At 36.9% G+C, this 13405-nt stretch overlaps 1 protein-coding gene across 2 annotated transcripts in view; it reads right to left on the reverse strand.

The window, feature by feature from the left end:
* Positions 1 to 292: 292 nt before the first annotated feature.
* The window catches only part of Trim23 (tripartite motif containing 23), a 31579-nt gene continuing 18466 nt past the window's right edge, over positions 293 to 13405 (reverse strand). For both annotated transcript variants that reach the window (XM_028883873.2, XM_037209451.1), the window contains exons 8-11: positions 7003 to 7132; positions 6434 to 6544; positions 4896 to 5020; positions 293 to 2183 (exon numbers count right to left, since the gene is read on the reverse strand). In XM_028883873.2, coding sequence (XP_028739706.1) covers positions 2004 to 2183; positions 4896 to 5020; positions 6434 to 6544; positions 7003 to 7132 — 546 coding nt within the window. In that variant the 3' untranslated portion in view covers positions 293 to 2003. The remainder of the gene's footprint in view (positions 2184 to 4895; positions 5021 to 6433; positions 6545 to 7002; positions 7133 to 13405) is intronic.

Genomic DNA, 13405 nt, shown 5'->3' on the forward strand with positions numbered 1-13405 from the left:
GTGTGTGTGTGTGTTCAAATAATGGCTTTTGCTAGCTATAAATCATTCCTGAATTACAGACCAGGGCTATACACTTGACATACCTGCTGTATGTAATTCATACAGTAATAATTAGATATAATATAGAATTTCAGAGATTTAAGGCAAATCCTAATATATTGTACTTGAAACATGTGTTGATTCTTAAAATTTGACACTTCCCAGAGGAAACTAGTGCAATCTTAACAAATAACTAGTCAAAGGATGTAAGTTACACAGTAATAGGAGCCCACCCGAGAAAAAGAATCACACATAAAGACTACAGTATATCTATATTACCATCATATTTAAGCACAGTTTGAAAATTATGTTTGGTTATATTTTAAGAATATGAATTACAAAGTTTAACAAACTTGGTGAAATAATAAACTTCATAATTTACAACAAAATCAAGTTCACATCTTAGTGTCAACACATTTTCAGTTACCTAGTACAGAAAACAGTTCAAGGTCTCACAAGCAATGCAACATTTTTATTTTTCACAGTTACTAAAATCAGTCAAATATTAAATAATTAATTACAAAGTATTACATATGCACACAAACTACTTGTAACAGCATGACCAGTAGTAACTTTCTTGAAAAACCAAGGACAAAATACTATATTTTTATTTACATATTGCCCGTAATACGTGACGGGCTTTTTCTACTGCTGTTTTCTAAAAGTTTAAATTTAAAAAAAGTACATCTGAAAAAACTGAACCAGACAGTGCAACCTAAAAGTTATATCCTATTGTTAGACACCACTGTCCTTGTAAAACACTGCACTATGATTTAAGAATCAACTTCATCCTATAAAGTAAGAAGAACATTAAAAACAAGAAATCTATTTAAGTTCAAGAAATCATGCTTCCATAATAAGTTTATCCTTTACAAATAAGAAACCGTAAAGAACACAAAATTTAACTTTTATTCACAACACTGCCATAATAAATGTAAACTTTTTTAAATGTTTCTTTTCCTATAGACATGTTCTTCCTCTTAACTGAGACCTTGTCCTGAAGAGCCTTGATCCTTTTTACTGTCATATGAATGCACTTAACTTGGGAACCATGTTAAAGAAATTAGCATTCCCTACTGTTTGAATAACTCCCCCTAAGGTATAGGTGGTTTTCTAATTAGGTCTCTGTGTGTTCATGTGAAAGTGCCTGGCTTTTCATGTGGCTTATGACACTTTACCAACAAAGGATGCAATATTACTAAGCCTAAGTAAATGTGTTGAACAATAAAGGACCAATATAGGACTGTGACCTAGGAAATAAACCTAGGCCCGATCCAGGAAATGGTTCTCATTAGTGAAGATCAAACAACTTTCACAGTTTTATTGTTCTTGGTTTAGTACTGGTCTAGTGATCAGGTCCACTTAGATAATATCTCATTCTCACTGTGCGTTATGCAAAATGCTTTAGGAGAGAGTTCTGGTAAAACGTAGAAAACACTGATTTCTATAGTTTATACTCCCCAGCATTAATGATACTGGTATACTGAATGTAAAGCAATCTTATTTCCCGCAATATAGTTCAATTCTAGTACACAACTGCCATGTCTACTACCAAAACTGAATAAAAAGGTGGGATAAAGAAGCCATACTTCCCTAGGTTCTGTTAGGCACTCCACTGGCTGTTTTGTTTTGTTTTGTTTTGACTGAAATAAAGAACCTTTACTTACTCGTTCTGTGACTATTCCTCCCCAATATACAGGTCATATACAAACTGAAAATATCCAGTACCTAATGTATCCTTTAAAAGTCTATTTCCAAGAAATTTCTATTTAACCAATGTAATATGGTCATTTAAAATTGCCACAGAATAATTTTTAAAAGCAATGTCATATTTAGTTCTCAGTCCAGGATTCTTATATACACATCCTACATTAACTATCATATTTGAGATGTACAGTTTCTTAGGATACATTACATGCAGAGTAACTTTTAACCATAAGCTTGAAACAACGGCTGCATTAGAATCAAGCAACATCCAACACTCCAGCAGCCACAAGTTGCCGGGAGAGCCAGTCCAACCCTTCGTAGAGCCCCATACCACTTCGAGCATCACAACCCTGGATATACCAGCTCCTACCACAGCACAGTTTATGGAGACTAAGAAGTTCAGTGATTTCTTCTACTGACAGTGCTCCAGCAACATCCTAAGAGAGACAAATTAAATTTTTATAAGTCCTTCCAAGGGATCATTTTTTCTTACTATTTATATAGGAATATGCTGTTAATATTGTTTGTTTGTTTGTTTGTTTGCTTGTTTGTTTGTTTGAAACAGGGTTTCTCTGTGTAGTCTTGGCTGTCGTGGAACTCTTTGTAGACCAGGCTGGCCTAGAACTTAGAGATCCATCTGCCTGTGCCTAAGTGTTGGGATTAAAGGTGTGTGCCACCACTGCCTGGCAGCTGATAACATTCAAATTGAATCCTAGCCAAAACCTATATTCATTTTCAGTAATTATTCTTAGATTAATTCAAAGAATTAATAGTTTTGGTTAGAATTACCTATATATATTAAGGATAATATACTGCAGTCAATCACAGCTATGCCTCTATCTGAAAGATACTACCTAGGTCACTATAAGGCATCAGCCATCTGTCCCCTTCTCACCCAAAAAGAAGTACATATATAGCATAAAAATGGTTTCTGTAGAAACTGTATCATGAAGGTTGTATTATTTCCCACCCTTGATCCTTCCCAGGAACAATAGTAGTGATTTCTTACATATTTTTCGAGAAAATTTATGTGTACAATCAAAGTACATACTTTTGTCTCGCTGGTTTGGGTCTTTACTTAACAGAAAGATATTTTTCAATTTAATATGTTATCAACACATGGAGATTATCTTAACATTAAAACTGCATTTCTTTGCGTGGGTGCCATGTAATTTATTTAATAAGTCCTGCCATTATTATAAACCTGTATCTACAGTTAGCCCTCTACATCCATGGATTCAACTAACTGGTTTAAAATTTTTCAGATCTTATTATATGCACATTCTGAACATTCCTTGCTCCTACTTCTCAGAAGCAACAACCACTAACATTTTCTTATAGAACACACAGACTTGTTATTATTCTCTAAATAATGAAGGCTAACAACCATTAACATACCATTTCCATTTCACTAAGTCTTATAAGTAACCTACAGATGATTTTGAGTACACAGGAGAATGTGTGAGTTATACACAAATACTAAATATTATAAAAAGAACTTAAACATCCAAAGGCTTTGGTATCTGTAAGAGATCCTAGACCCAATCCTCCATGAATCATGAGGGACAACTGTGTACTCAAGACATATATACATATGTTAAGTTTATCTACATTTACAAAATTATCTTGTGTAACATGATATACAGCTACAGACCGAGAGTAAAGGGATATATGCCATATGCATCTAAAATTTGAACAGATGTTGCCATTACTGTATTTAGTAACTATGCCAGAAATGTATGCTGTCTAAGGATTCTGTCAGTTCATCTTTAGCAACATCACAAGTATATTATTTGCATGTTTACTGGTCAAGTAAGGATGTTTCAGTTCTTCCTGGTTTGCCTGTTCTTGTTCATTTTTGGTGAGGTGAAAATTCTTTATTCTTGACTCCACTTTCCCTCCTATGACATCTACTATATTCAGCTTCACTTCAGAGAAATGGAGAAATGACTCCATTGTTAGAAGCACTAGCTACTCTCCCAAAGGACCTGAGTTTTATTCCAATCAATTGTCCTCACAACTATGAGGCTTGTGGCTTACAATTGTCTATTATCTCCAGTTTCAGGGGCTCTTGACACCCCTCTTCTGGCCTCTGTGGGCACCAGGCATACATGTGCACAAACATACATATAGAGGGAACACCTATACTTAAAATTTAAACCCCAGCACTACTTCCCTTAAAAGCATTCTCACCTTCCTGTGAAGCTTAGACTCAGAAAGATCGAAGAGTCTAGCCTCTCCCACTTAATCCTTTATCTTCTCCATTCAACCACTAAATTCTAATTCTACCCCTATAAAAGTCCTCTCATCTCCTTCCACCTTTCTGTTCTGCTACTTCAAGGTATTATTAATTCCTACATTTTTTCTACCCCCAAAATTAGTCTTAACATTTTGGTGTAGTGTTATCTTGTACTAATAAGTCCAAAAAGGTTTTATTTTTTTTCTTCTGTATAAAACCTTAACTTTTTATTCTAGCCCTGCATGGCCTTTACAACATGACCAGATCTACTAATCTAGGTTTTTTTCATCCTCTACCTGATGCTCCTTAAAAATGGACATGCCATTTCTCTTCCTGTTAATATTATTTCCTTCACCTCCAGACCCAAAGATATCTACAAATTCATCCTATCACAATTTTAATTCCAACCTTATAACCAAATCCCATTTGAGGGATCAACACCAAGGTCATGTATATACTGCATGAGAGAACTACCTCTGACTTACAGCCCCAGCCTTTTATTTTGTTGAGACCAGGTCTCACTATGTAGCTCATGCTAGCTTTAAGATTTTTCTATAGGGCAAGATAGCCTAAACTTAATCCGTCTGTTCTACCTCCTAAATCCTACATTTAGATCCTTTAAGACTCCACTTCATTTAGAACAGCTCTATCTCCTTACTGAAGTTACTTCCCAGTTTATCTTTATTAAACAATATAACACGTTTATATCTAGACCCAAGAATGCATTGTCTGCATCAATTACTTGATTTGTGTGTTTCTGTATACTCGGATACCCAAGGTAACATCTTCCACAGCAGAAAGTTTATATACAGCTATTGGACTGACTCTTTGAAATCTTCTCAACTGACCTACGACATGAAATATACAAAACTACTGAAGTAGTAAGTGTTCTGATATAAAAACCCATTACCTGTTTGTTAGCAAAAATCAGGAGCAAGGCATCTCGGAGTTCTTTCTCTGTTAGCAGCTTTGCAAGTTCACTGTGTGCTTCACTAACTCTGTCTCTGTGACTGCTGTCAACAACAAATACAACAGCTGCCAAAATACACAAAATATCCAAGTTATTTGTTAAATTCAGTAATTAACCAAGTACATTTCATTTACCATCTCTATCTTTATTTAAAGGCTGCCTATTTAATAGCAGGACTTAATAATTAATGATAGGATCTTGAGTAGTTTACATAACTTCACAGGTTTACTTTCTCCTCCTCTGATAGGATTTATAAAACTGACTCTATCAAACACAAACTGTGTCCTCCCTCATTCATGCTCGCTCTCTCTCTCTCTCTCTCTCTCTCTCTCTCTCTCTCTCTCTCTCTCTCTCTCTCTCTCTCTCTCTCTCTCTCTCTCTAATGTGCCTAAGAGCTACCTTGAGGCTACCTGTTCTTTGAAAACTTCCTTTACAAAAAGTCTTACATAAGCAGAGGGAGGGGCACCATTTAGGAAGAAGACCAGTAGGAGGAAAAAGGACAGTATGATGACACATACATATGAAATGCCATGATGAAACTCATTACTTTGTATGCTCACTTAAAAAGTAAAATAATAATAATAATAATAATAAAAACCTGTTGGGTGTTGTGGTGCATACCTTTAATCTCACCACTCAGGAGGCAGAGGCAGAGGCAGAAGGATCTTTATGAGGTTGAGGCCAGCCTAGTCTACATAGCAAGCCTCAGACCAGGTAAGGATACTTAGTGAGACTATTTTCAAAAACTTTAAAAAAAAAAACTAGTAAGTAGTTTAGAAAAAAAATACAATCTTTTAAAAATAAAGTATCACCATGATTATCTCTCTAAAGTATTCCTTTCCTTCAAAATTATGCTCATACTAACCATAATATCAAAATTTCCAGGGTAAAAATAATTAGTCTAACATTTAAATGGGAATAGGATGGATGACATACAAAATAGGTATATAAGTATGCTTTATGGGAGAGTGGGGGCACACAAGTGTAGACTGGAGCCAAGTGTGATAAAGGCTAGATGGAATGCTGGGATATGTCCCGTTTGGTCAAGAGAAAACTATGATGGGTTCCCCTGGGATCACATATAAACCAGGGAATAGTGCTGTTGAGTAATTATGATAGGTTAACTGTTGACCTCAGAATACACATATACGCCACACTTCATGTTACCTTATTGTTAGCAACCATACCCATAAGAATACTGAAAACAGACTTCAACTTTAATAATAACCAAGAGGAGGTATGTTTTTTTTATTCTACAATAATGGTCTTTCATAAGTAAACTAAATGTACATATCCCAGTTTTATCATTACTTTTTAAATCTAAATAAAGTACATTTACATCATGCCCTCCACTACCCTCCCCTCTCAAATTCACCATTATTCTTTTAAATAACAGTTTTGCTAGTTATATGACAGGACTAAAACTCTTCTTAACAATGTTTTTAAGTTAAAAAAAAAATGTCATTCTTGACTCTTACCTTGTGTATTGAGGTAATAATGTTTCCACAATGGTCTTAATTTGTGCTTTCCACCCACATCCCAAATGGTAAATTTTAGATTTTTGTATTCCACAGTTTCCACATTAAAACCTGTTTTGTTAAAACATTAATTTTTTATATTGCATTTATATTTAACAATAAATGACACATCAAAGGCAAGCAAATCCCTGTTTATATTTTTTAGTTAGCAACTGGCTGCTTATAGCAACAGCTACTGAAGCTAAACCAACTATACTGCTAGTCCTTTGGGAATGTCTACCTGTAACAGCTGCTAGACGTACATTTCCCCAGGGTCTCAGGACCTGGGCATCCATACACCTGCCCACTCTACCTCTGCCACCTCTTCCTTCCTGACATCAGTCAGATTCCGTCTGACTGTCCCATCATCGTTCAGTCCTCTTTGCTATGTCACCATGAATAGTTCAGCCCCCACAACCACTACCTCATCTGCCGTGTCTTAAAGCCAGAAAGAGGAACCTGCATACCAATATCACACACCGAGAATTCAGCGAGCTACAAGCCAGTTGGCTAGCAGTATTCAAACTTACCAATTGTTGGAATAGGTTGCATGAACTCATCTTGTTTTAACTTGAATAAAATAGTAGTTTTTCCAGCACCATCTAATCCTAATGTAACTACTCTGATTTCCATTTTGGGTCCAATATGAACTCTGTTGTCCTGTGGTTTTGAAAAAACTGAAGTCAGAATATGACAACATTTATGCTTTTTGTTTACTCTTTGTTTTTTAACCATGTTGAGTGACAGAACTTGTCTCAGAATAATGTAAGGCAGTTGACACCTCCAGCAGGTGCATGCACACACATATATGCATACACATGAATGTGTAAATATCACACAGAAATTTAAAACCCCAAAAAAGGGATAATTAAAAATAAAGACCACCATTAAATTTCCAGAAATATCTGTTAATAATACAATAATGGTGTATATTTTTCCAGATATATTCCACATTGGACAAGAATCATAAAACAAATGCACTTTTCATTTACTTCTATTTTTTTGTTTGTTTATTTTTCTAGTGCTAGGAAATGAACTCAGGGCCTCATCCTACAATAAAGGACAAACAATATATCCCAACCCTCCAAATATGCTTTTGAAAAACAATATTATACAGATAAGACAATTATTTTTTTCACTTGCCAGAGATTATGGAAAGTTTTCACTTTAATATATACTGGCCAGACTATTGTGATAGTTTATAATCTGAACCACAATTTAACCAATGTTACATTTTAAATCATTTCTGACTTTTTGATGTTTACACCAAATTATGAAATGAATATATGTATATACATACATTCCTAGCTGCAAGACCTATCTTCTCTCAATTATAAAAATAAGACTGAGGGCTGGAGAGATGGCTCAGAGGTTAAGAGCACTGGCTGCTCTTCCAGAGGTCCTGAGTTCAATTCCCAGCAACCACATAGTGGCTCACAACCATCTATAATGAGACCTGTTGCCCTCTTCTGACATGTAGGCATGCATATAGGCAGAACTCTGTATACATAATAAATATTAAAAAAATAATAATAATAAAATAAAAATGAGACTAAAAAGTAAACATTTACTAGACTGTTTTAAATTTATGTAAAAATCTGTACAATACTTCCTGACATTTAAGGGCTATATGTTGTTAGAAATTATTGTTTTGCTTTGTTTTTAGAGTACTATTTTTTTTAACTTTTTAAAAAAATATGTAATTTATTTTTATTTTATGTTCATTGGTGTTTTGCCTGAATGTATGTCTATGTAAGGGTGTCAGAAGTCCTGGAACTAGAGTTACAGACAGGTGTGAGCTGCTATGTGGGTGCTGGGAATTGAACCTGGGTCCTCTTGAAGAGCAGCCAGCGTTCTTAACGGCTGAGCCATCTCTTCAACCCATGGAATATTTTTTTTTTCCCCAGAGTTGAGGACCGAACCCAGGGCCTTGTGCTTGCTCTACCACTGAGCTAAATCCCCAACCCCCTCTTCAACCCATAGAATACTATTTTCTTGACTTTTATGATACAGAATTTTCCTGGCTTTTAATGCCACTTTTACGATCTTATTTTCTGTTTAAATGTTAATATTTTTAGAAACCTGAGCTCTTCCTTTTCATTCTACTTAAGCTCACTAGTTCCATAAACATCAACTTAATCTATATATGGGCTCCCAAATATGCAGTGTAGTCCAACACTACATCTCAGATATAAAATGATGTAAGAACAAAAATCCAATTGTGAGAAGCCCAGATGCTAGTTGAGAAGCCACGGCACTTCAGTCAGTACAAAGTCAAGAAGAGAACCGGGGCTGGAGCTAGTGGAAGAGCTTTATTAGCATGGACACGGCCTCGTTTGATCCTGAGTACTGCAAATAAGAGATAAATAAGTTGAGGCATCTTAGTGTCCATCACTGTTCTTTCCTTACAAGATAGAAACTAGAAAACACTAGTAAACTGCATTCAACAAGTAATTAAAATGATTATACACCAGACCAAATGGGTTTGTGCCTGGAAAACAGACATTTCAGTATAACTTACTATACCACATCAACAAATGAGGACAAGAACCAACTGATGATCTCAATTGATACCAGGAGTATTTGAGAAAATTCATATGCCTTTACAATAAAAAATTAACAAAACAGGAATAGAAACCATACACATGAAAATTCCACAGCAAACACCTCTAAGGTAAGAAAAAGACAAAGTTCCCTTCTTTAGCCATTTCTACTTAACATGGTATTATTACAGGAGTATTCAACATCCTACTGAATTAGAAGTCTTAACTAGAACAACTAAGGAAAAAAAGACATAAAAATAGCTAAATCAAAAAGATCTATGTGAAATTTTCTTTATAAATGGCATGATCTTGATGTAGGAAACCCTGAAGGACCTCCCCCTGCCCCGCCAAAAAAAAAAAAAACTGTTAGAATAAACGAATTGTGAAGACACAATATTTTTACACACCAATAATGAACAATTCAAAATGGAACCTAAGAAAGCAATCCCATTTACAACAGTATCAAAAGCAATGGAACACATAATAATAAACCTAGCTAAAGACTTCAAGACCTGTAAACTGAAAACTACAAAACATAAAAATAAAAAAAGTAAAAACTTTTAAAAGGGCAGGGGAGGGGTTAGTGAGGTGGCTCAGTGGCTCATTTATTGCCCTTGCAGATGGCCAAGGTTCAGATCCCAGCATCTACAGAGGCTCACAACAGTCTGTAACTCCAACCAGTTCCAGCGAATCTGACATTTTGATGTAGTTTCAGCGGGCACCAGGCACACATGTGGTGCACGTACATATAAGCAGTCACTAGCCACAGATTTAAAATAAGTCTTTTTTAAAAACTGGAAAGCGCCGGGCGGTGGTGGCGTATGCCTTTAATCCCAGCACTCGGGAGGCAGAGCCAGGCGGATCTTTGTGAGTTCGAGGCCAGCCTGGGCTACCAAGTGAGTTCCAGGAAAGGCACAAAGCTACACAGAGAAACCCTGTCTCGAAAAACCAAAATAAAAAAAAAAAAAAAAAAAAAAAAACTGGAAAGCATTGTTATAAGAAATTAACAGAGGGGCTAGAGAGATGGCTCAGAGGTGAAGAGCACTGCCTGCTCTTTCAGAGTTCCAGAGTTCAATTCCCAGTAACCATATGGTGCCTCAAACCAAAGAAATTAACAAAGACATCTTGGGCATGCCACATTCACAGATCTGAAAATTATATTGTTCAAGTATCAGTGTAAGTTCCACCCAAATCCCATTGCATGGGTGAAAGTGCTCTTCAGTAGTAGAGTATTTGTATAATATATGCCAAAGTACAGATTAGAAAACAAAAAGTCAACTTTTGTGGGAAAGAAAAAAATCTTATAGGCCTCAAAGAATACAGCTAAAAACAATTTTGAGGAGAATAGAGTCAGATGACTTACGCTTTCTGACATTAAAATATTTTACAAAGCTACAAGAAATGAAAACATGGACTGACACAAAGCCAAACAAACTAACTGAGCAGAGCGGCCAAATATAAACCACCACATGATACAGCCAAATGATCTGCACCAAGGGTTCCAAAGATGACTCAACAGAGAAGAGATGATCTTCAAACGTGGTGAATAAACTAGGAACTGGTGTGTCAAAGAATGAAGAGGTACACTTACCTTACAACACACACAAAATTAACTCCCAGCGACTAAGATGAAAAGCATTCCCAACTATCAAGTGGAAGAATACGCAAAAAAAGCTTCATACCTTGAATCTGACAATGACTACCTGAATATGATACCAAAGCACAGGCAGCAAAAGCGGCAACAGGCTGCTGGTGGTGGCGCACACCGTTAGTTATCCCAGCACTTGGGAGGCAGAGGCAGGCGGATCTCTGAGTTCAAGGCCAGCCTGGTCTACAGAGAGAGTTCCAGGACAGCCAGCACAGAAAAACCTGGTCTCAAAAAACCACACACACACACACACACACACACACACACACACACACAATGCAAAATGCCACCTCAATAAGATAAAACCTCATACATATTAATATGGTCATTATCCAAAATGTGGAGAAATTATAATCTTTGTGTAACAACAGTAAGATTACCATATGTTAACAGTATGTAAAATATCACAAAAATTCCTGAACACACAAAAATAAGGCTAGGGATATAGCTTGTGACTGAATACTTGCCTAGCATGCACAAAGCCATGGGTTCCAAAGCCAGCACTACATAAACATGGTATGGTGACACATGCCTATAATCCCAGCACTGGATTTCGAGTCATGAGTGTCATTAGTTCAGTGTCATCCTTAGCTATATAGTAAGTTTGAGGCCAGCACAGGCTACATAGGAACCTTTCTCAAAACAAAACCAAAAACAAAATTATACATTTTTAATGAAAAATTTGGAAAACCTTACTACATGATCCACTAATTTCATTTCATTTCTGGTTATAACAACACAAGGAGTGAAAATGGGGCCTTACAGAGATAGCTATACAGGAGCTGGAGATATGGCTCAGCAGGTAAGAGCACTGGCTACTCTTCTAGAGGACCCGGGTTCAATTCCCAGCACAAACATGGCAGCTCACAAACCCCCTGAAACTCCAATGTTATCTTCTGGCCTCCATGAGTATTTCACCCATGTGAGGCACAAACATACATGCAGGCAAAACACCCCTATTTATACACACACACACACACACACACACACACACACACACACACACTATATTTTTTTTAATTAAAATTAAAGCTGGGTGGTGGTGGAAAATGCCTTTAATCCCAGCACTCAGGAGGCAGAGCCAGGTGGATCTCTGTGAGTTCGAATCCAGCCTGGTGGTCTACAGATCGAGATCCAGGACAGGCACCAAAAACTACACAGAGAAACCCTGTCTCAAAAAAACAAATTAAAATTAAAACAAAGTTTAAAATTAAAGAGTAAGGAAAGATTTGTACAGCCACGAACACAGCAGTACTTAATAAGCAACAGATGGAAGCAATACTAGTGTCCATGAACAGATAACCAGATAAACTGAATAAGATGTATGAAAACAGAGAAACATCCCTCAGTCTTAAAAAGAAATGTAATCCTTTACATACTAGAACATGAACTTTCCGGAGGGTATGTTAAGCTTGAAAAAAGGCCTGTCAGAAAAAAAGGACATACTGTAATTGTTCCAGTTAGATGAGGTGTGTAAGCCATTCAAATTCACAGCAGAGACAGGAGAACGGTGGTTAGCAGGGATCCAACAGAAGTTCCTTAAAGTATGACTGTCAGGTTTAAAGATAAAAAGGTTCTGTTTTATAACAATGTGAATATACTTAACGGCACTACACTGTCCTCTTAGAAGTAAGGTCAGGACTAGGGCAGTGGCTCAGTGTAAGTGGTAAGAGTGCTTGCTTGGCGAACTGAATTTTAGTCCCTGGCAACCACATAAAAGTAAGGATGTGGAAGACAGAGATGGGAGGATCACTGTGGCTTCTTGTCTACCAGTCTAGCCCCAGGTTCAGTGAAAGGCCCTGTCTAAAGGGAACAAAGCAAAGAATCATAAAAGCAAGGCACCCAACATCTTCATCTGCACACACTCTCACACCAAACATAAATAGGTAAGATGGTAAGTCTTATGTTATACATTTTGGACATAGTTAGATCATGGTACTTAAAACATTTATCTGAAAACATAAAAACAGTCATATAAATTGTTATGTAGTGATCTTCAGGGTGTACACTTGCTGTGGGACGGTCTGTATGTCAAATTGCTCTGATTGGTCAATAAATAAAACACTGGTTGGCCAGTGGCCAGGCAGGAAGTAGATGGACAAGGAGAGAGGAGAATTGTGGGAAGCAGAAGGCTGAGGCGGAGAGACACTGCAGCCGCGCATGACAGCAGCATGTGAAGACGCGGTAAGCACAGCCACGTGCAAGGTATAGATTTATGGAAATGGTTAATTTAAGATAAAAGAACAGTTAGCAAGAAGCTGCATGGCATACAGTTTGTAAGCATATAAGTCTCTGTGTTTACTTGTTGGTCTGAGCGGCTGTGGACTGGCGGGTGACAAAGATTTGTCTGACTGTGGGCAAGGCAGGAAAACTCCAGCTACATACACTTGAATAAAAAGAAAGGCATTTCACCTTTAAAACTAGTGAAAGTACATAAAGCATCAACATTTTTCTCTAATTCTGATGAATAAAATTAAGAAAAACTCTAAATGGTTTTGTATAGTGAACAGAGTGAAGAGAGTTAGGGACCAGGGGCAGAAGTCTTTACTGAATAAACTCTGTTAGGGGCCAGGGGCAGAAGTCTTTTCTGAATGAACTCTGTTAGGGGCCTCTGTACTGAATGAACTCTGTTAGGGGCCAGGGGGAGAAATCTTTTCTGAATGAACTCTGTTAGGGGCCTCTGTACTGAATGAACTCTGTTAGGGGCCAGGGGCAGAAGTCTTTTCTGAATGAACTCTGCAC

Source organism: Peromyscus leucopus, chromosome 11 (genome assembly GCF_004664715.2).
Source record: "Peromyscus leucopus breed LL Stock chromosome 11, UCI_PerLeu_2.1, whole genome shotgun sequence".
Taxonomy (NCBI): Eukaryota; Metazoa; Chordata; class Mammalia; order Rodentia; family Cricetidae; genus Peromyscus; species Peromyscus leucopus.